This window comes from Salmo trutta, chromosome 7 (assembly GCF_901001165.1).
Source record: "Salmo trutta chromosome 7, fSalTru1.1, whole genome shotgun sequence".
Lineage (NCBI taxonomy): Eukaryota > Metazoa > Chordata > Actinopteri > Salmoniformes > Salmonidae > Salmo > Salmo trutta.
In genome coordinates this window covers 5,908,268-5,930,934 of record NC_042963.1, presented here as the reverse complement: position 1 = coordinate 5,930,934, position 22,667 = coordinate 5,908,268, and the positions used below count along the sequence as shown (strand labels likewise).

Sequence of the window (22,667 nt, the reverse complement as noted above, 5' to 3'; positions counted from 1 at the left end):
TTTTTAAGTGAAATGGCTGCTTTTCCTTCACTCTGCGGTCCGACTCATCCCAAACCATCTCAATTTGCTTGAGCTTGGGGGATTGTGGAGGCCAGGTAATTTGATGCAGAACTCCATCACTCTCCTTCTTGGTAAAATAGCCCTTACACAGCCTGGAGGTGTGTTGGGTCATTGTCCTGTTGGAAAACAAATAATAGTCCCACTAAGCCCAAACCAGATGGGATGGCGGATCGCTGCAGAATGCTGTGGTGGCCATACTGGTGAAGTGTGCCTTGAATTCTAAATAAGTCAGACAGTGTCACCAGCAAAGCACCATCACACCTCTTTCTCCATGCTTCCCGGTGGGAACCACACATGCGGAGATCATCCGTTCACCTACTCTGCGTCTCACAAAGACACGGCGGTTGGAACCAAAAATCTCAAATTTGGACTCATCAGACCAAAGGACATATTTCCACCTGTCTAATGTCCATTGCTTGTGTTTCTTGGTCCAAGCAAGTCTCTTATTCTTATTGGTGCCCTTTAGTAGTGGTTTCTTTGCAGCAATTCGACCATGAAGGCCTGATTTCATGCAGTCTTCTCTGAACAGTTGATGTTTTGATTTCTGTTACTTGAACTTTGAAGCATTTATTTGGGCCTCAATTTCTGAGGCTTGTAACTCCAATGAAATGATCCTCTGCAGCAGAGGTTACTCTGGGTCTTCCTTTCCTGTGGCGGTCCTCATGAGAGCCAGTTTCATCATAGTGCTTGGTTTTGCAACTGCACTTGAAGAAACTTTCAAAGTTCTTAATGTTCTGGATTGACTGACCATCAGGTCTTAAAGTAATGATGGACTGTTGTTACTCTTTGCTTATTTGAGCTGGTCTTGCCCTGACATGGACTTGGTCTTTTACCAAATAGGGCTGTCTTCTGTATACCACCCCTACCTTGTCACAACCCAACTGATTGGCTGAAACGCATTAAGAAGGAAAGAAATTCCACAAATTAACTTTTAACAAGGCACACCTGTTATCAAGGCACACCAGTCATCAAGGCAAAGGGTGGATACTTTGAAGAATCTAAAATATAAATGATATTGTTTTTAACACTTTTTTGCTTATACCTTTTATTTCATATTCTGCAATGTAGAAAATATTAAAAATAAAAACCCTTGAATGAGTAGTTGTAAACTTGACTGGCACTATATATCTACAGAAATAAGACAGATCCTGCTTCTGTTGCCTGTTTGAGTGTTTGTTTAATAGCGTACCGATTCCGTGAGCACCAAGCCTCACGCAACTGCATAATGTTGGATAAATCAATTTCGCAAATTCAGCTGTTTTTAGACTTTGCTATGCTGTAGTAAATGCGTTACAATTTTTAGACTCTGGTATGTATTTAGTGTTTACACTGTTCTAAACGGGTAGAAAAATAATATTGTAATCAACGGCACCTGTTTGTCACATAGTATGCATGCAGCTCTCGCTCCTATACCCTGCTTTTTCTTGACCACCTTATTGTTATATTATTATATTTAGTAATGTCATTATCATTGGTAGGCTTCGTATAGTAGTAGCCTTGTTTAAGCACCATTGAGCTGTAGTCCTAAGAGCGTGTCCTGTTTAGTCTTAATGCCATAACCTACTTAGGCCTATATATCAATTCATAAACTGGCTGGTTCGAGCCCTGAATGCTGATTGGCTGACAGCCGTGGCATATCAGACCCTATACCACAGGTATGACAAAACATGTATTTTTACTGTTCTAATTATGTTGGTAACCACTTTATAATAGCAATATGGCACCTCGGGTTTGTTGTATATGACCAATATACCACTGCTAAGGGCTGTATCCAGGTGCTCCGCTTTGCGTTGTGCTAAAGAACAGCCCATAGCCGTGATATATTGGCCATATACCACACCCCCTCGGGCCTTGTCACTTATATATATAGTCTACTGTATCAATCATTCGTTCATGTCATGACACAGCATATGAGTCATTCGTGCTTGAAATGCAATCAAGCATTTGTTTTAAATGAAATAAAGGGAGCTTGGAATAATTAAACTATAAATGAACCACAATTCACGAATGCATGCAACTGTTTTTAGTCTCTATATACAGTATATATATTTCGTTTGAACAGACTCTGGTAGACTTAGAGTTTAAAAAAATGTCTGACCATTTGGAAACACACAGGCCTAATATTCACGCAGCGCTTGCTCCTATACCCTCCTTTTTCTTGATCTCCAGTAGTTTCGACAACCAAGTCAAAAGTCTTCCACACATCTATCAATTTCCCTTCTGCTTAATCAGTAAACATTCCCCGTTTCGAGTTTCTTATTCACGTCCTCTGCACCTATTTTGCTGTCACGAGTTCGGAGTTTTTTTTTTTAATAATCAATTTATTGTTATAATTATGATAGGCTTTCGGACTGGCCCTATTGGTCAAGTGCATGTGATGCATACATGTGTCACGTAAAAGAGCAAGGGTTGAGGGAGTAGGGAAGGTTTTTCTTAAACAAATTGGGGATTTTGATATCAGAACTTTGCCGTCAGAGAAACAATTACACTAAATGTCAGTAATTATGTTGCAGCTTCAGAATGGACAGTGCGGTCAACACTTGCTGTGCTATGGTCGCTGCAGCAGGGAGGAGAGACGACATGCGCCAGTAACACAGCCACTCACTGTCATTTTGTTTTAATACAGCTCCCTCTTGAGTCATTTGTCTGTCTTAATTATTGAATCAAACAGTGCACTTAAACTATGTTAATTTGCGCACAGGTTGAAACACAAACATTCATGGACATTGCTAGCTAATTTGTCCTGGGAGATAAAAATGTGGTTATTTTACCTGAAATGCATATGGTCCTTTTATTTTTTTTACCCATTTTTAGTCACACAAAATCATGTGCTCTCTACTCTGACAATTAAGCCACAGATAAAATGGGAAACCTATATAGTTTTTTTGATTAATCTCCTTGTTCATCCTCTTGTGGATTTCTTATGGTGGTTGGCAACTAATTTTAAGGTGCATTACCGCCACCAACTGGACCAATTTCACCTTTCAAACACCGTCGTGGTGTTTGCTTGTAAAAACCATGGGAGACGCGGGACTTGCAGAGCATCAAGGTGCCCGGTTATGTCGACGCTCGCGAGCAGTTTGGATGAAATTATTGAATAACGTGTGTAAATGTATTTTACAATACTCGCGCACGTAATGCGGACGGTTTAGTCATCATGTTAGAACGTTTAAATATGTGGGACAGCCCTTTTTGTGAAACCCGTCAAATCGGTTTGTTTAGATTTGCTCTTTGCAACGAGTTTTCCTCAACCTATCAGAGTGTGACATTGTGTTGCTAATAATGAGGGTGTTTCACTGTCATCGGGCGTCTTTTGACTGAAATATAAGGTAAAACATTTTTCCTTGCTTCTGTTATTCATCCGTCCAACCTTTTTTATGCGTGTGAAGTACGTCAGATATTGTCATGGCAGGCCTGATTGAAACATTTTTTTCCCCGGTGAACTTTCCAAATGTCAACAAAACAAAATACGCTAGACAAGGTGGGGTCTTGTCGGTAAAATTAATTATGCGAGGATTGTCGTTGTAAACGCTTTTGTGCGCAAATATTGATATCATAACCAGGTCGAATTAAACTTGGGAGTCACGAGATGACGTGTCGTCCTCCCACTACGATTCGTCGGGAAAGCAAGCAGTTTATTAGGCTACAGATGGAATAAGTTATGAACTTATTGTGCAAGTGCAAGGTGATGAGCTTGATGCTCCTTTACAATACATATCGCGAGGGTCTTATTCTGGTGACATGATAATCGATGCTTGGCTGCCGTTTGACAAATAAAAATGTTCTCGCGCTTTTGTTCATAATAATTATCTCCATGTAAGCAAATCGCAATACCAGAGTGGTCACAGTCGCTATATAACGCACATGTTTGGTGAGAACCAGAGTTGAAAATGCGATGGAAACCCATTAACTTGTATTTTTTGGGAGGAGGGGATTTAACAGCAAAATAAATGTTTGTGTACTACGTCATCACTCACAGCCTTTTATCTGCAACAAGGCAATTGTGTGGGGAAATGTGCATATTGTTTTTAAGCAGTTTTTCAATAGTCACATCTGCGAGAGGCAGCGCTGCGCAGCATTGGCTGTGTTGTGTCGGCGGCAAATTTTGTGACTGTTTTATTATTTCAAGTAACAACGATCAGAATTCAGTGGCTACAGCCCTACAATCGATAAAAGACATTGTCTAAATATCAGTGAATTGAAAATGTGTGCCATCTATCTTTCTGTGCAGCTGGCTAGCAGGTGGCTCATTCTCTTCTGTGCTTAAACGAATTATTTGCAGTAGTTTATCCGCCCATCACCAGAGTAACTCATCATGAAAAATAACATGACAATGTAACCCAACTTGGGTGTAGGCTTACCTTTTTTGTTATTAGAGTAGTAGCACTCTGTGCTACAGGTCAGACTTAGTGAGAAGTGGGGGTGCTTTGTGTAGGGCTGTGTGTATTTAATTTGCATAAAGTTGTATAAAAAGAGGTATGACGATTTCATAAATTGTTACTAGTATGACCACCCTACCTTAAATTATTGGTCTAAATTACTGTAATTATGTATTCCATACGGCCTACTTTGCATAATATAGTATTTCATATCATTTGTACTTTTTATTTACTATCCTATCATGAGATATTTGACAATGTGTTGAATTTAAGAATCCTGACAGGCCACTTAGTGCCATTATTGACTAGGGATTAACATTGACCTGTCCCCAACCTTTTTACGATAACTTGAAAATAATGGTAAATCCTATCCTTGTGAAAGTGTTCTGTGTTCCTGAGAAGCTTCTCTATAACATGTAGTATGAAGTATAACTCGAGAACCAAAGTTTCACTTTGTCCCCTAACACCCTGCCTAACATTACTCTTTATAGTCCAGGGACTTTACATGTTCTGTTTAGAGGTGAATTGGCTATGGAAGCCAAAACAGCCAAATACTCCATTTAAATGTGAATCGATTCTCAATTGCAGCACTGTTCTAGAAACATAAATACCTTTACTTTCATATCAGACAGTAATTTCACAAATGCAAAATACCAATTTACTGTTTTAACTGGATTTACATAGTTGTAGCTGACATACTTTTTCAGTGACAGCACGTTTGTGGTATCAGTCTTCAGTTTACACACAGGTGTTTGGAGACTCACAGCTAATTAGAACAGGTAGTCCACTCTGTCTTCCATCTGGTTTTACTTAAACAAGCATTGTAACATGAAAATATGGCCGTGTGCGAACCCTAACCCTATAAAGGTATGTATCAATTTAACCTTTTTTTGTTTTTTGAAATTATTTTCTCTGTGATATGAAAGCCCTCATGCTTCCAAAAGCATACCACAAGCGATGTGTGTTAATGTTCAGACAGGGCGCCGGGGCTCGTAACAAAGCTCTCCTGTCCAGAAGACACCTTCGTCCAATGACTTATGTGTAATGGAACTGAGGGTCATCAAGGTCTAAGCACCAGGTACCAAATCATAAGACATGAGGTTGCCTGGGTTCTTTGGAGGTGATGAAACATCAGTCCTCGAGGCTCAGTTGAATAATTGGTTTTCTGGTAGCATGTAAAATTACATGAGGGACATTATCAGCCCCTTTCGGCTTTACCCCTGAAAATATTGCTTGGCAATAGGGTTCGCTACTTATCATTTTTGGCGATATCCAAAGTTAGGCGGACTGAGTTACTCACCGGTGTTTATTTCCGTAGACGCCTCTCCAAGTGAGAACCAAAGCAAAACATCTTTCAATGGCGAATTGAATGGACTTCTGGGAGCAGAACTTATAGGAGCAGGCGACAGGTCAACCATGGCTGAATCCACAGGCCCTAATTCAGAGAACATGAACACCCAACAGTGTCAGATCATGTAAGTAATAAAGTTACCTCCTATTTATTCTGTTGTACAGTATTTTTACTCTGCCTTAACAGAGATTTCTCAGGTACAGAAATGCACATTCAGTATTGTGTGAACCATTTGGGTTGATTGAATGTTGAAACCCATGTTCAATCTAGATCTCTTTAGGAGATCAAGTGTCCAGTTAACATTGTATTTGGTTTCTTCACCAGCTGCCTCTCTGGGGATGATGGCTCCACTTGCATTCCCATCACATCCAACAATGTTGAAATTGTGGCCAGTCGAGACTCAAGCATTGACAGCAAGGCACGTGGCAGCAACAAAGTAAGACTTTAAGAATTAAAGGCCCAGTGCAGTCAATTTTATTTTCCAGTGTTTTGTATCATATTTGTACAATAGCTGATATATCGAACAGTGTAAAAGTGTTATTTCCTGATAGAGAATGACCGATTATGGATGTTGTTTCCTGTGTTTTCACTAAGCGCCGGCCGTTGGCCAAATAGCCAGTTAGACTCATTTCCAGCTGGCCACTTTTTCCAAAGTCAGTAGCTCTTTTAAAATATGTGTGCCTGCCTAGTGCATCCTGAGTGCCATATACACACTGAATATACCTTTAATGTCATGGTTTCACAATTATTATACTAAAAACCGGGTTTCTACCTCAATCCGTTCAAAAGATATGTTCCATTTTACTGGAGTTTTTCTTTTTCTAGCGTTCATTCGCAGGAAACATTTGATTAGTGCAGCGATGTGCACACGGTTGTACACCCAAAAGTAACAAATGCGATTAGCGGGAAAACACTTGTAAAAAGCGCACTGCACATGCATGTGGCATCATATGACACAGATGGAAATAGTCATTTGAATTTTAGGAGGGGATATCTAAAGATTCAACAACTGGCATGGGTTGCAAATATGACTAGTATTGTGCCTTTGGCTGCTGGGCAACTAAAGAAAGTTGATTTGAAAACCAGTAGAACAGTAGAGAAATGTTGGTTTCAATGGCATATGAGGAAGTGTTTTTTTGTTTGTTTGTTTTTTTATCATTCCCTCTGCATATAGTACCAGTCAAAAGTTTGGGCACTCCTACTCATTCAAGGGTTTTTCTTTATTTGTACTATTTTCTACATTGTAGAATAATAGTGAAGACATCAACTATGAAATAACACACATGGATTCACGTAGTAACCAAAAAAGTGTTAAACAAAGCAAAATATATTTTAGATTTTCAAAGTAGCCACCCTTTGCCTTGATTGCTTTGCACACTCTTGGCATTCTCTCAACCAGCTTCACCTGGAATGCTTTCCCACAGTCTTGAAGGAGTTCCCACATATCCTGAGCACATGTTGGCTACTTTTCCTTCACTCTGCGGACCAACTCCTCCTTAACCATCTCAATTGGGTTGAGGTCAGGTGATTATGGAGGCCAGGTTATCTGATGCAGCAGTCTTTCACGCTCCTCCTTGGTCAAATAGCCCTTACACAGCCTGGAGGTGTGTTGGGTCATTGTCCTGTTGAAAAACAAATGATAGTCCCACTAAGCGCAAACCAGATGGGGTGGCATATTGCTGCAAAATGCTGTGGTAGCCATGCTGGTTAAATGTGCCTTGAATTCTAAATAAATCACAGACAGTGTCACCAGCAAAGCACCATCACACTTCCTCCTCCATGCTTCACGGTGGGAACCATACATGCAGAGATCATCCTTTCATCTACCCAGGAGATGCTGAATGTGTTTGTTAGTTAACGGTCAATTACTTTGAGACCGGCAGTTATTTGCTTGACAATCACCGGCTGGCAATTTCATGACCTCCATAGCCCTAACCACGGCGGCAAAAGAAAGCCGGGACAAGTACTGATGTTATTATTTTATTTATTCAGCAAAATTAGGAAAATGCGGCAGCTAGTGTGTCAATCAATCACATTTATTTATAAAGCCCTTCTTACATCAGCTGATGTCACAAAGTGCTGTACAGAAACCCAGCCTAAAACCCCAAACAGCAAGCAATGCAGGTGTAGAAGCACAGTGGCAAGGAAAAACTCACTAGAAAGGCCGGAACCTAGGAAGAAACCTAGAGGAACCAGGCTATGAGGGGTTGCCAGTCCTCTTCTGGCTGTGCCGGGTGGAGATTATAACAGAACACGGCCAAGATGTTCAAATGTTCATAGATGACCAGCAGGGTCAAATAATAATAATCACAGTGGTTGTTGAGGGTGCAACAGGTCAGCACCTCAGGAGTAAATGTCAGTTGGCTTTTCATAGCCAATCCCGATATGCACGCAAGCAACCGGTATCTTTATTTGTAAAGTACTGTAGCTGTATAGGGACTTTGGTGAACAGTAAATCATTGAATGCATTCAATATGTCTATATGCCTTGTGGCATTTTTCAAGTCTGCTTAAACTTGACTATATGCAGCGTGAGTGGGTATCTAACAAGATCCATTCCAGCCAGAGGTTCCTCACAGGCTTGCAACAGTATGACACGGGGCAAGTGCTCTTGCCCATTATCTGTCTTCTCAATGAAAACTAGTTAGAATTATCAAACATATATTTTATGGAAAAGAGATGTGCGTTTCTGAAAAATGCATCATGCTGCCTTGTTGACAACATGACGGAGCGGCATAGATTACTGTTCGACAGTGGTGTAAAAATACTTTAAAGTACTACTCAAGTAGTTTTTGGGGGCTATCTGTACTTTTACTTTAATATTTATATATTTTTTTACTTCACTACCTTCCTAAAGAAAATAATCAACTTTTTACTCCATACATTTTCCCTGACACCAAAATGTACTCGTTACATTTTGAATGCTTAGCAGGGCAGGAAAATGGTCAAATTCACGCACTAATCAAGAGAACGTCTCTCCTGCCTCTGATCTGGCAGACTCACTAAATACACATGCTTAGTTTGTATATTATGTCTGAGTGTTGGAGTGTGCCCCTGGCTATCAGTAAATAAAAAAGAAGAAAATGGAGCCGTTTAATTTAAGGAATTTTAAATAAATACTTTTACTTTTGATACTTAAGTATATTTAAAACCAAATACTTTTAGACTTCAATAGAATCCCGTCTGTTAATAGTTCCAAACCGCTCTGCCAATAAAAGCTAGTTTTCAGGTTGCATACCCCGCACCACATTCCTAACTGTGGGTTAATGCACTTAGACTGTATGGGAGTGGTCTAAGCAAAATTCTTGCTTGATACATTGTTTTTGTTAAACTATTTTTGTAGGTTTTTTACCGTCATTTTTTTTATGGGTAACGATTACAGTACATTTCTTAAATGTTACCGAGTAATGATTTAATATTGAGATCAAAACAGCTGCACTGGGCCCTCAACTGTCCTTGAGAACATGAAAAAGGTCACTGGGGTGATGACACCAACGTTCTCAGACAAACAATGTAAAGACAATTATTTTAGGCAAGGGTGGTTGTCTCAAGTCTTGATAGCTAAGCAATTTATTACCGAGCACTGTTTTGAGCTTACTAGCATTATTTGAATACCTGTCCTCATGTTAACACAATATACAATTTTCTTGACTCGGTGTGGCTCTGTTGTAAGTATATGGGTCCTTTGAATTTTGACTCTCTCCTGTTCCGTGCAGGTAAAAATCCAGCCTGTCGCCAAGTACGACTGGGAGCACAAGTATTACTACGGCAACCTCATTGCAGTCTCTAACGCATACCTGGCATATGCCATCCGAGGTGAGTTTGGAACAGTGGTGGCTGGTGCAAGTTTTAAATGTGGAGGAAAGGAATAATAAAATAGGGAATGGTCTCAAACTCATTATACACCTGGTTTCCATGTTTGATACCATTCCATTTACTCCATTTCATTCATTATTATGAGCCATCCTCCCCTCACCAGCCTCCTCTGGTGTGGAACCATGCATTACCATCCCTTGTTGCTTGGTATGATCCGATCATTACGGCTATATACACATATATAGTTGATGTCGGAGGTTTAAATACACCTTAACCAAATACATTTCAACTCAGTTTTTCACAATTCCTGACATTTAATCCTAGTAAAAATTCCCTATCTTAGGTCAGTTAGGATCACCACTTTTTATTTTAAGAATGTGAAATGTCAGAATAATAGTAGGGAGAATGATTGGTTTATTTCAGCTTTTATTTCATCACATTCCCAGTGGGTCAGAAGTTTACATGCACTCAATTAGTATTTGGTAGCATTGCCTTTAAATTGTTTAACTTTGGTCAAATGTTTCGGGTAGCCTTCCACTAGCTTCCCACAATAAGTTGGTTGAATTTTGGCCCATTCCTCCTGCCAGAGCTGGTGTAACTGAGTCAGCTTTGTAGGCCTCCTTGCTTGCACACACTTTTTCAGTTCTGCCCACAAATTTTCTATGGGATTGAGGTCAGGGCTTTGTGATGGCTACTCCATTACCTTGACTCTGTTGTCCTTAAGCCATTTTGCCACAACTTTGGAAGTATGCTTGGGGTCATTGTCCATTTGGAAGACCCATTTGCGACCCAAGCTTTAACTTCCTGACTGATGTCTTGAGATGTTGCTTCAATATATCCACATAAATTTCCTCCCTCATGATGCCATCTATTTTGTGATGTGCACCAGGCCCTCCTGCAGCAAAGCACCCTCAGAACATGATGCTGCCACCCCTGTGGTTCATGGTTGGGATGGTGTTCTTTGGCTTGCAAACCTCCCCCTTTTTCCTCCAAACATAACGATGTTCAATATGGCCAAACAGTTCTATTTTTGTTTCATCAGACCAGAGGACATTTCTTCAAAAAGTACGATCTTTGTCCCCATGTGCAGTTGCAAACCGTTGTCTGGCTTTTTTATGGGGTTTTTGGAGCAGTGGCTTCTTCCTTGCTGAGCGGCCTTTCAGGTTATGTCGATATAGGACTTGTTTTACTGTGGATTTAGATACTTTTGTACTGGTTTCCTCCAGCATCTTCACAAGGTCCTTTGCTGTTGTTCTGGGATTGATTTGCACTTTTCGCACCAAAGTACGTTCATCTCTAGGAGACAGAACGCATCTCCTTCCTGAGAGAGATCATGTCTGCGTGGTCCCATGGTGTTTATACTTGCGTACTATATTGTTTGTACAGATGAACATGGTACCTTCAGGCGCTTGGAAATTGCTGAACTAGACTTGTGGAGGTCTCCTTTTTTTTTTTTCTGAGGTCTTGGCTGATTTCTTTTGATTTTCACATGATGTCAAGCAAAGAGGCACTGAGTTTGAAGGTAGGCCTTGAAATAAATTCACAGATACACCTCCAATTGACTCAAACTATGTCAATTAGCCTATCAGAAGCTTCTAAAGCAATGACATTTTCTGGAATTTTCCAAGCTGTTTAAAGGCACAGTCAACTTAGTGTATGTAAACTTCTGACCCACTGGAATTGTGATACAGTGAATTATAAGTGAAATAATCTGTCTAAACAATTGTTGGAAAAATGACTTGTCATGCACAAAGTAGAAGTCCTAACCGACTAGCCAAAACTATAGTTTGTTTAAAAGAAATTTGTGGAGTGGTTGAAAAAGGAGTTTTAATGACTCCAACCTAAGTGTATGTAAACTTCTGACTTCAAGTATGTGTGTGAGAGCTTATGATGATATAGTGCACTCTAGCCTACTATAATAACTCTACACCTTCAAACCACCCAAAAATAGGTCACTATAATTAACACAGCCTATGAAAACCCTATTACCACAGGTAGCCTAGTTGTTAGAGCATTGGGCCAGTAACCAAAATTACCATTACTACTCCCGTCACTACCACTTAAGATTAGCTGGCACACCACATTTACTTCAGTAAATGTCCTTTTCTAGTTTACAATAGATGGCAATATCACAAATTGCCTACATAATAAGGTCACCATAGCAGGTCACCATAGCAGCACCCACTCGTAGCACGCACTCCAGCAGGTATTTCTCACTGGTCACCCCCAAAGCCAATTCCTCCTTTGGTCGTCTTTCCTTCCAGTTCTCTGCTGCCAATGACTGGAACGAACTGCAAAAATCTCTGAAGCTGGAGACTCATATCTCCCTCACTAGCTTTAAGCACCAGCTGTCAGAGCACCTCACAGATCACTGCGCCTGTACATAGCCCATCTGTAAACAGCCCATCTATCTACCTACCTCATCCCCATACTGTATTTATTTATCTTGCTCCTTTGCACCCCAGTATCTCTACTTGCACATTCATCTTCTGCACATCTACCATTCCAGTGTTTAATTGCTATATTGTAATTACTTCGCCACCATGGCCTATTTATTGCCTTGTCTTACCTCATTTGCACTCACTGTATATAGACTTTTTGTTTTCTTTTGTTCTACTATATGTTTTGTTTATTCCATGTGTAACTCTGTGTTGTTGTATGTGTCGAATTGCTATGCTTTATCTTGGCCAGGTCGCAGTTGCAAATGAGAACTTGTTCTCAACTAGCCTACCTGGTGAAATAAAATATACAGTTTTATTTAAAATGGATAGCAAAGTCACAGGAATGGTTTCAGATCAAACTCAACATTCAGACGAAAGGCAGCAAGGGTCTTTAAAGATCTGTGTGGCCTCATTTTAACAATGGGGGAAATTCCAGCGGGAGCAGGAAATATTTTAGTTATCTCTGATTGTTCTGGCAATTCTTACATAGGAATGTTTAACATACTTTTCACATTGTATCACAGACCATTTTTGCTAAGATCATGATGAAACTGGCAATTTTAGGCCTTTTTAGACCTATACATGCCGCCTGTGAACTGTACATGATGCAGACAACATCTTGGTGTCGTTATACTCCTAGGTGTGCTCTAACATGGAGTATGTCTAGATTCTGAAATAAAATTGTTCACATACCACTTATTTATGATTTTCTCAGAACTACTCTTTTTGATTTTGTTCATTTTGACATTGTTTGGAACAGTATACGCTACCACTACATCAGATTTCCAGTGGGCTCTCTGCTAATTCTGAAGTTATGATATGATAAGCACAACCCCCACCTGTGGACGGCGGGCCCTCATACCACCATCATGGAGTCTGTTTCTGACCCTTTGAGCAGACACATGCACATTTGTGGCCTGCTGGAGGTCATTTTGCAGGGCTCTGGCAGTGCTCCTCCTGCTCCTCCTTGTACAAAGGCGGAGGTAGCGGTCCTGCTGCTGGGTTGTTGGCCTCCTCCACGTCTCCTGATGTACTGGCCTGTCTCCTGGTAGCGCCTCCATGCTCTGGACACTACGCTGACAGACACAGCAAACCTTCTTGCCACAGCTCGCATTGATGTGCCATCCTGGATGAGCTGCACTACCTGAGCCGCTTGTGTGGGTTGTAGACTCCGTCTCATGCTACCACTAGAGTGAAAGCACCGCCAGCATTCAAAAGTGACCAAAACCTCAGCCAGGAAGCATAGGAACTGAGAAGTGGTCTGTGGTCACCACCTGCAGAACCACTCCTTTATTGGGGGTGTCTTGCTAATTGCCTATAATTTCCACCTGTTGTCTATTCCATTTGCACAACAGCATGTGAAATGTATTGTCAATCAGTGTTGCTTCCTAAGTGGACAGTTTGATTTCACAGAAGTGTGATTGACTTGGAGTTACATTGTGTTGTTTAAGTGTTCCCTTTATTTTTTTGAGCAGTGTATTTTATGGGCACCACCAACAGTGTATGGGAAAATGGATTCAAAGGGGACCCCCTCTGCTGGTGATTTACTGAATGTGCAATCCTAAAGGAGGGCTGTGATTGGTTAATGATATGTCAATTTCTATGTATAAAATGAGTCCAGAAATCCAAATACAGTGCTTTCGGAAAGGTTTCAGACCCCTTAACTTTTTCCACATTTTGTTACGTTACAGCCTTATTCTAAAATTGATGTTTTTTTTTATTAAAATCTATCTACACACAGTAGTCCATAATGACAGAGCAAAAACAGGTTTTTAGAAATGTTTTCAAATGTATAAAAATTCAAAAACAGGAATACCTTATTTACATAAGTATTCGAACCCTTTGCTATGAGACTCGAAATTGAGCTCAGGTGTGTCCTGTTTCCATTGATCATCCTTGAGATGTTTCTACAACTGGGAGTCCACCTGTGGTAAATTCAATTGATTGGACATGATTTGGAAAGGGGCACACCTGTCTATATAAGGTCCCTCAGTTTACAGTGCATGTCAGAGCAAAGAGCTCCATGAGGTCAAAGCAATTGCCCATAGAGCTCAGAGAAATGATTGTGTTGAGGTGTAAATCGATGACTTTTTTATTTAATCCATTTTAGAATAAGGCTGTAACGTAACAGTGGAAAAAGTCAAGGGGTCTGAATACTTAACGAATGCACTTTAAATTAATTATATTATTCAAATAGTAAAATCATTTTAAATGCCCATTCCTGCTGAAAACACACATTGCCAAGACTGTCATCGGATCTGAAAATGTGCCAGTGCTCGTGAACCATTCCCTTTTTTATTTGTTCCAAGCATTTTGAGGTGCGCGTAGTGAGAATGGAATAATGATTATTCTTGTGAGACTGTCCTTTAAAGAGATCACGTCTCAATTTTAGAATTTTTTTGATGTCAGCATTGATCTGACCATTTTGTACCCCTTTCATTGGATTTTATTTGCATTTCATGTTCTGGAAATAAACATTGCTTACTCTGACCTTACGTACCCATTCAGATTTGTATTCCTTGGAAACCACAAACACCTTTTTTTAGATTATTTTTTTTTTGCTTTCTGTCAGCCCCAAAAATTGCACTTTAGAAACCTGCTCTTGGCATTTTGCAGCGAGAAATGCATGGTGGTGTTGCAAAGGTTAAAGGAAGGTCTATTTCTTTGATAACAGTGGATAAGAAATGTATTTGCTTTTGGCTGTGTGACTGCCAAGACCCCTGTGTTCTATTTCTTTGGCTGGAATCTTGATCTCCCTCTGCCTGTCATCAAATCACTTAACTTTATAGTGATGACAGAATTACAAACGACTGGAGCTTATTGAGAAATCTGTGGTAAAACATACCCTGAACCGATATTGTGTTTTCCCTAAGTACTGCACTATGCCTTGGACCCTTGGCATTCAACTCTGCTTTAGCTATCCATGTAAAACCAAAAAGTCTGGATTGATTCTGAATGTGACAGAAGTTGGCTCGTAAACTCATGATTTGTACTTGTGTGCAGGAGCAAACAACCAGGCCATGATCCGTGTGTTGAGCTTGGGCTCGGCAGAGCGCACCCTGCTGAAGGGCTTCACTGGTGCAGTCACAGACCTGGCCTTCGCACACCTGGACTCCACCCTGCTGGGATGTGTTGACGAGGCCGGTAACCTGGTCATCTGGCAGCTCACCTGCCATAGCAGCAAGATCCTGTATCCTCCTCATTCTACTCAATAATAGCACTTCCCTTGGTTCTTTCCTACTGTTTCATGTAACAATATACATTTACCTGGTTTTGGCCATTTAAAAGCACATTGTATATGATAGCTGTACACACGTCACACTGTGTTATACACCTTAACCCACATGCTTCCCAGGGATCAAGTCATTGTCCATGTCCGGAGGCCTGAGGACACACTTCTGAATTCCAATAGGAGGTTGATCTGGTGTCCCTTCATCCTAGAGGACAATGAAGAGAACCCTGAGGATGCCAGCCAGACCCTGGCCCTACTGCATGAAGACAGAGTATGTACAGTGCCTTCAGAAAGTATTCACACCCATTGACTTTTTCCACATTTTGTTGTTACAGCCTGAATTTAAAAAGGATTAAATGGAAATGTGTCACTGGCCAACACACAATACCCCATAATGTTAGTGGAATTGTATTATTATTTTTTTTACACATTAATAAGAAAATATATAAAACCTGAAATGTCTTTAGTCAATAAGTATTCAGCCCCTTTGTTATGGCAAGCCTAAATAAGTTCAGCAGTAAAAATGTGCTTAAGTTGCATGCAGTAATAGTGTTTAACATGACTTTTGAATGACTGTCTCATCTCTGTACCCCACACATACAATTATCTGTAAGGTCCCTCAGTCAAGCAGTGAATTTCAAACACAGATTCAACCACAAAGACCAGGGATGTTTTCCAATGCCTCATAAAGAAGGGCACCTATTGTTACATGGGTAAAAAAATGAAATGAAATGGTATGTCCATTTGAGCATGGTGAAAATATTAATTACACTTTGAATGGTGTATAAATACACCGTCACTATAAAGATACAGGCGTCCTTCCTAACTCAGTTGCCCGGAGAGGAAGGAAACCCCTCAGGGATTTCATCATGAGGCCAATGGTGACTTTAAAACAGTTGCAGAGTTTAATGGCTGTGATAGGAGAAACATGGGGATGGATAAACAACAGTGCAGTTACTCTACAATACTAACCTAATTGACAGTGAAAAGAAGGAAGCCTGTACAGAATAGCAAATATTCTAAAACATGCATCCTGAGTTTAGTGCAACCAGGCACTAAACTTTTTCCTGAATACAAAGCATTATGTTTGGGGCAAATCCAATACAACACATTACGGAGTACCACTCTCCATATTTTCAAGCATATAGTGGTTGCTGCATCATGTAACTGGGTAGTTTTTCAGGTAAAAAAAAAACAGAATAGAGCTACACACTGGCAAAATCCTAGACGAAAACCTGGTTGTCTACTTTCCACCAGACTTTGGGAGAGAATCTCCTTTCAGCAGGACAATAACCGAAAACACAAGGCCAAATGTACACTGAAGTTGCTTACCTAGAAGACGGTGAATGTTCCTGATTGGCCGAGTTACAGTTTTGACTTAAATCTGCTTAAAAATATATGGCAAGACCTGAAAATGGTTGCCTAGCAATGATCAACAACCAATTTTTAGGTCGAATTTTGAAAATAATAATGGGCAAATGTTGCACAATCTAGGTGTGCAAAGCTCTGTCTTACCCAGAAAGACGCACAGCTGTAATCGCTGCCGAAGGTGATTCTAACATGTATTGACTCGGGGTTGAATACGTATCTAATAAAGCTATATTAGTGTCTTATTTTGTTTTACAAATGGTCAAAATGTTCTTCCACAGAGTATTTTGTGTAGATCATTGACAAAAAATGTAAACTATAACAATTTTAATCCCACTTTGTAACGCAACAAAATTTGAAAAAAGTACTTCCTGAAGGCACTGTATGCCCTGCTTACACATAACCGGACTATTTACAAATGCCGCCGCCTCCTCCATTTGTACTATTTTCTTTACTCCCTCTCTTCAGCTGATTGTCCTGTCTTTTCTCCCCAGGCTGAAGTGTGGGATCTGGAGATCCTCCGCAGCAACAATAGCACCTGGCCAGTAGATGCCACTGACCTGAAGGACGGCGTTATAACCATAAAAGGACATACAGATGTAGGGCGTTTTAAATAATTCAGTAATCACGTGGTCTGTTTCCAGCACTTATTTACAGGCTGGTTTTTAGTGTAGAAATTGAGTTTGGGGTGTTTCTGTTTTTCTCCAGCGCATCAGTGAAGGTGCCCTGTCTCCGGATGGCACAGTCTTGGCCACAGCCAGTCATGATGGATATGTAAAGTTCTGGCAAATCTACATTGAAGGACAGGACCAGCCAAGGTAGACCTTTTTACTCACTTACTACATTTTATACTATTCAATTATATTCTTGAACATTCCAGCTGTTTCTTGCAATTACTTTCCATCTGTTTCTCTATGGTTACTTTGACTTTCCTTTGTGAAGTCCTCTCCCCGGCTTCTTCCACAGATGTCTACATGAGTGGCAGCCCCACAACGGGAACCCCCTTTCCTGCCTGCTGTTCTGTGACAACCACAAGAAACAGGACCCAGAGTAAGTAACTACTGTTCCCTACTGCTGCTTTACTTTTTTATCTTAACAGGCGTTGGGAGGATTTAGTGTATGAGACTTTGTTTTTGGGGGGGGGGGGGGGTGTTGTATTTATTACTGATTTTAAAATGTAGTCTGATTTAAAAAAAGATGAAATGCATGTTCATTTTGAGTTCTACAGGGTTAGGTAGACATGTGTAGGTACCATCTTTTTCAGCGTTACCCAATGTAATCAGTCATTTTCTCTTAAGCACCCATGAGAGATTAATAAATGTTCTTCCCCTTTTGCCTTTCTAGTGTTCCGTTCTGGCGCTTTCTGATTACTGGAGCTGATCAGAACCAGGAGTTGAAGATGTGGTGCACAGTGTCATGGACCTGCCTGCAGACCATCAGGTCTGACGGTTTTACTTGTGTTTCGCTGCACTTTCATGCTTGCAAGTTGTCTGTTACTGGACCTGTTTTAACAAGAGCCTATGTACATGTCCTCTAGGTTCTCTCCAGACCCGTTCAACTCCTCAGTCCTGCCCTGTCTGAAGGCCAGTCTGGACCTGTCTGCAGAATGCCTCATCCTCAGTGACGTACAGAGAAAGGTCAGAATAACATTTATGTCCTGCTGTGTCACTGTGATCTATCGACTGTAATCCTGTTAGATTTTAGTATAATGAGTAATTGACCCTGGCTTGTGTTGTCCCTCTAGGTGTTGTATGTGATGGAGTTGTTGCAGGACCAGGAAAAAGGCAGAGCCAGCTTCACAGCCGTGTCAGAGTTCCTGCTCACACACCCTGTGCTTAGCTTCGGTGTTCAGGATGTCAGCCACAGCCGCCTGTGCCACACGGAGGTCCTCCCGCCAGACGAGGAGAGCGAGAGTATGACTGCAGGTGGGCTTCACCTTTTATACCCGTTACCACTATTACCTGATCAAACGATGGGCTGGTCTAACTCTGAATTATCATGGGTCAAATTTTTGCTTATGTTTTATTAAGACTTGTTCTTCCCTTTATCTCTAGATGGTAACCAGGGACCAATGGAATCCAAAGCTGGGATCCAAATCAAGCTATATTGTGTCCACACAAAGTGAGAGTCCTCATTCAGGGTCATTATTACCATATTTACTAAGACTACATAATTTAAATGCAGAATCTCATTTCATACACCCATATGGGTGTTGGTGTATTCTTCTGCCCACAGGTCCCTTCAAGATGTGCAGATCTGGTTCCAGCCAAACCTTGGCTCTGGCTCCTTGTTCCTGCCTCACTCGAACTCAAATAATGGCTTTGGTGAGTTAGGAAAACTGTTAGTCTTCATAAACAAAAACTATCTTCTTTGCATTGTAAGTGAGATTTTATAAATGTTATCCCAATTTTTCATTGACAAAAATCCATCTTTGTACTTTCCTAGGTTTTTCAGATCACTTGACAGACATGAGTGTGGAAGGTTTGAGCTCTGATAAGGAGTCTGGATGCGGCTCCGAAAATGATCTCTGCAAGATTCCCGCTCTTGCTGACTTCCTGTCCCCTTCCAGCACTGCTGCTATGCCCAAGCTCATGACCCCTGACGCCTTCATGACCCCCAGTGCTTCGGTATGTCCTGTTCCAAATTCTCTCTATTCTATCAAAATTACAGCGAGTATCCAAGGAAGGATGATTACTCCTGGATCTTGATCCTGCTTTTCATTTTGTTTCTGCCCTTCTCCCCCAGGTCCCAGCCTCCCCAGGCAGCAGTGCCAGCAGCCTGACCATAGTGACAGCCATGAGCAGCAACTCTGACAGTGGCGCCAGGTAGGTCAACTCGAAGAGTCTATAAGAGGGGAGGAATTCATAATTGACTAGAATGAGCAGGCAAAACGATTGTGGTTTGACGTCCCTGACTCCAGTGATGGTAATGTCTGCAGGGGAGGAGAGGAGCTGACCCAGAGCCCTAAGATGTCTGTGGAGAGCAACTCCATCCTCATCTCAGGCTTAGGGGACAACATGCCGGTAGGCCATACATGCACGAGCAAACACATATGGGGCGGCAGGGCAGCCTAGTGGTTAAAACATTGGGCTAGTAACCGAAAGGTTGCAAGTTCGAATCCCCGAGCTGTCGTTCTACCCCTGAACAAGGCAGTTAACCCACTTAGCTGTCATTGAAAATAAGAATTTGTTCTTAACTGACTTGCCTAGTTAAAGGTAAAATAAAAATACACACTTACAGCATGATGCCTTCATTACACACAGTTAGAAAGCAGGATGTGTGCCACACAATTGGAGAGTCTGAGGGGCTAAAGTAACGTGTTCATGTCAACTTACAAGACCTTTCGTCCCTCTCCATCGTATGTGACATTATCCTTACTCCTTGTTCCATTTTGGTCTTCCCGGCTGTCTCATAAAGATGTACCATCTTCCACAAGAGACCACTCCTCATACGCTCATGTTCCCCCTCACCTACCCCCTCCGCCCTCTACAGGGGCTTCCCTCTCCAAACCCGCCCCTCTCGCTGGACCCGCAGGTCATTGAGCCTATGCTGATTCAGCAGGCCTCTCCTACCCGGGCCCGCTCTCCGGACGTCATCTCATCTGCCTCCACGGCCATGTCTCAGGACATTCCTGAGATCGCCTCTGAGACGCTGCAGCGAGGCCTGGGGGGGGTGTCTGGAGCTGAATCTCGAGAACCTCTCCCAGCCCTCCACACAGACAGCATGGCTTCTGCAGCCTCAGCTCTTCACCTCCTCTCTCCACGAAACCGGAACAGCTCTGACCATGGCCACCTGCCCCTGGAGCTGGGTGCTGTAGTAGGAGCAGTGGAGGTGGAACAGAGGCTCAGTAACACCCCCTCACTACTGGAGAACGCCCTGTCACAGGAGAATGCTGCTGCCGCTGCCTCCTGCTCAGACAACGTGAGCCACCCGTGGCCTGCAGCTCCTGACATCACACGGGAAACACGCAACAGCCTGCGGGACAATGGCCTGGGACACTGGTAAGATCACACACACTGACATAAGCACAATGCCTTTACTAATGCAAGGATCCCCAGAGCATACACGGGTCTCTTTGTTTCTCTTAGCTCGAGGGAGGAAATTAAGGACAGACACATGTCCTCTCCATACCACAGACGCACCTACCACTTAACCCAGAATGACAGTCAGGACGCCAGTGCAGAACAGAGGTAAGATAGACATCTCTGGAACTCCCCTTCAGTTCTCAATTACCCTGGAAGGCTGCGGTATTTGCTGTGTTTTTTGGAGGTCAGTGCTTGATTTGAAGTTTGCTTGTAAAGGTAAACTTGATTCTAATTTAAAGCTGCTACACGTAGGATGTTTTTGCATTGTAATTTCAGAAAATGTCCATAATATCTGCCACTAATAGTGCAATGATGGTGTTTCACAGTATTACTTACGCACCAGTGTTGTGATATTCGCCTATAGATTTTTCCTGCCGGAACGGCATCTGTTGTCAAACTGGGAAAGCTGTTCTGACTGTGGATGTGTTGCTAAAATTCAAACTGTTTGCTCAATTTCAGTTTGTGAGAGAACTAGCACTGAATAGCATAGTCATTTTACCATCTAAATCCCTGTGAAAAATGTTTTTAATAAATAAAAAATATTGTTTTTACTGCTGTTGGAAATAGGGCTGTCCCCGGCTAAAAAAAATCTTGGTCCGCCAAGATTCGTCTGTTCTTTTGACCAATTGATTGGTCAAAATTGGTTTACATATTTTTCAATATAGATACATCCAACAGTGCATTTGGAAAGTATTCAGACCCCTTGACTTTTCCAACATTTTGTTAAGTTACAGCTTAATTCAAAAATGTATTTTATAAAAATTAAAAAAAATCTCATCAATGAGTAAAACATTTAAACGTGTTAACCCTCGCAAGGCTGCTGGCCCAGACGGCATCCCTAGCCACGTCCTCAGAGCATGCGAAAACCAGCTGGCTGGTGTGTTTACGGACATATTCAATCAATCCCATCCCAGTAAGATGTTCCCACATGCTTCAAGATGTCCACCATTGTTCCTGTACCCAAGAAAGCAAAGGTAACTGAGCTAAATGACTATCGCCCCGTAGCACTCACTTCCGTCATCATGAAGTGCTTTGAGAGACTAGTCAAGGACCATATCACCTCCACCCTACCCGACACCCTAGACCCACTCCAATTTGCTTACCGCCCCAATAGGTCCACAGACGACGCAACTGCAATCACACTGCACACAGCCCTAACCCATCTGGACAAGAGGAATACCTATGTAAGAATGCTGTTCATCGATTACAGCTCCGCATTTAACACCATAGTACCCTCCAAAGTTGTCATTAAGCTTGAGACCCTGGGTCTCAACCCCGCCCTGTGCAACTGGGTCCTGGACTTTCTGAAGGGCCGCCCCCAGGTGGTGAAGGTAGGAAACAACATCTCCATCCCGCTGATCCTCAACACTGGGGCCCCACAAGGGTGCGCTCTCAGCCCTCTCCTGTACTCCCTGTTCACCAATGTTTGCGTGGCCATGCACGCCTCCAACTCAATCATCAAGTTTGCAGACAACGCTAGTGTCAGGCTTGATTACCAACAACGACGAGACTGCCTACAGGGAGGAGTGAGGGCCCTCGCAGTGTGGTGTCAGGAAAATAACCTCACACTCAACAAAACAAAGGAGATGATCGTGGACTAAAGGAAAGAGCAGAAGGAGCACCCCCCTATCCACATCGACGGGACAGTAGTGGAGAAGGTGGAAAGTTTTAAGTTCCTCGGCGTACACATCACGGACACACTGAAATGGTCCACCCACACAGACAGTGTGGTGAAGGCGCAATAGCGCCTCTTCAACCTCAGGAGGCTGGGAAAATTTGTCTTGTCACCAAAAACACTAACTTTTTCAAGATGCACAATCGAGAGCATTCTGTCGGGCTGTGTCACCGCCTGGTACAGCAACTGCTCCGCCCACCACCGTAAGGCTCTCCAGAGGGTAGTGAGGTCTGCACAACGCATCACCGGGGGCAAACTACC

General features: G+C 42.0%; 1 protein-coding gene across 6 annotated transcripts in view; it reads left to right on the top strand.

The window, feature by feature from the left end:
• Positions 1 to 22,667, top strand: part of LOC115196796 (enhancer of mRNA-decapping protein 4) — a 50,928-nt gene that overhangs the window by 12,699 nt on the left and 15,562 nt on the right. Inside the window, exons 1-19 of one of the 6 annotated variants that reach the window (XM_029757709.1) lie at positions 2,852 to 3,389; positions 5,758 to 5,914; positions 6,115 to 6,226; positions 9,506 to 9,605; positions 15,050 to 15,236; positions 15,402 to 15,549; positions 17,141 to 17,245; positions 17,355 to 17,464; positions 17,589 to 17,696; positions 17,991 to 18,086; positions 18,184 to 18,283; positions 18,391 to 18,571; positions 18,701 to 18,767; positions 18,882 to 18,970; positions 19,092 to 19,273; positions 19,392 to 19,471; positions 19,585 to 19,669; positions 20,064 to 20,647; positions 20,735 to 20,836. In XM_029757709.1, the coding sequence (XP_029613569.1) occupies positions 5,856 to 5,914; positions 6,115 to 6,226; positions 9,506 to 9,605; positions 15,050 to 15,236; positions 15,402 to 15,549; positions 17,141 to 17,245; positions 17,355 to 17,464; positions 17,589 to 17,696; positions 17,991 to 18,086; positions 18,184 to 18,283; positions 18,391 to 18,571; positions 18,701 to 18,767; positions 18,882 to 18,970; positions 19,092 to 19,273; positions 19,392 to 19,471; positions 19,585 to 19,669; positions 20,064 to 20,647; positions 20,735 to 20,836 (2,495 nt within the window). In that variant the 5' untranslated portion in view covers positions 2,852 to 3,389; positions 5,758 to 5,855. Of the gene's footprint in view, positions 1 to 2,851; positions 3,390 to 5,059; positions 5,518 to 5,757; positions 5,915 to 6,114; positions 6,227 to 9,505; positions 9,606 to 15,049; positions 15,237 to 15,401; positions 15,550 to 17,140; positions 17,246 to 17,354; positions 17,465 to 17,588; positions 17,697 to 17,990; positions 18,087 to 18,183; positions 18,284 to 18,390; positions 18,572 to 18,700; positions 18,768 to 18,881; positions 18,971 to 19,091; positions 19,274 to 19,391; positions 19,472 to 19,584; positions 19,670 to 20,063; positions 20,648 to 20,734; positions 20,837 to 22,667 lie in introns of those variants that run through there. The other 5 variants (XM_029757711.1, XM_029757706.1, XM_029757705.1 and 2 more) reach the window with 5 other exon arrangements.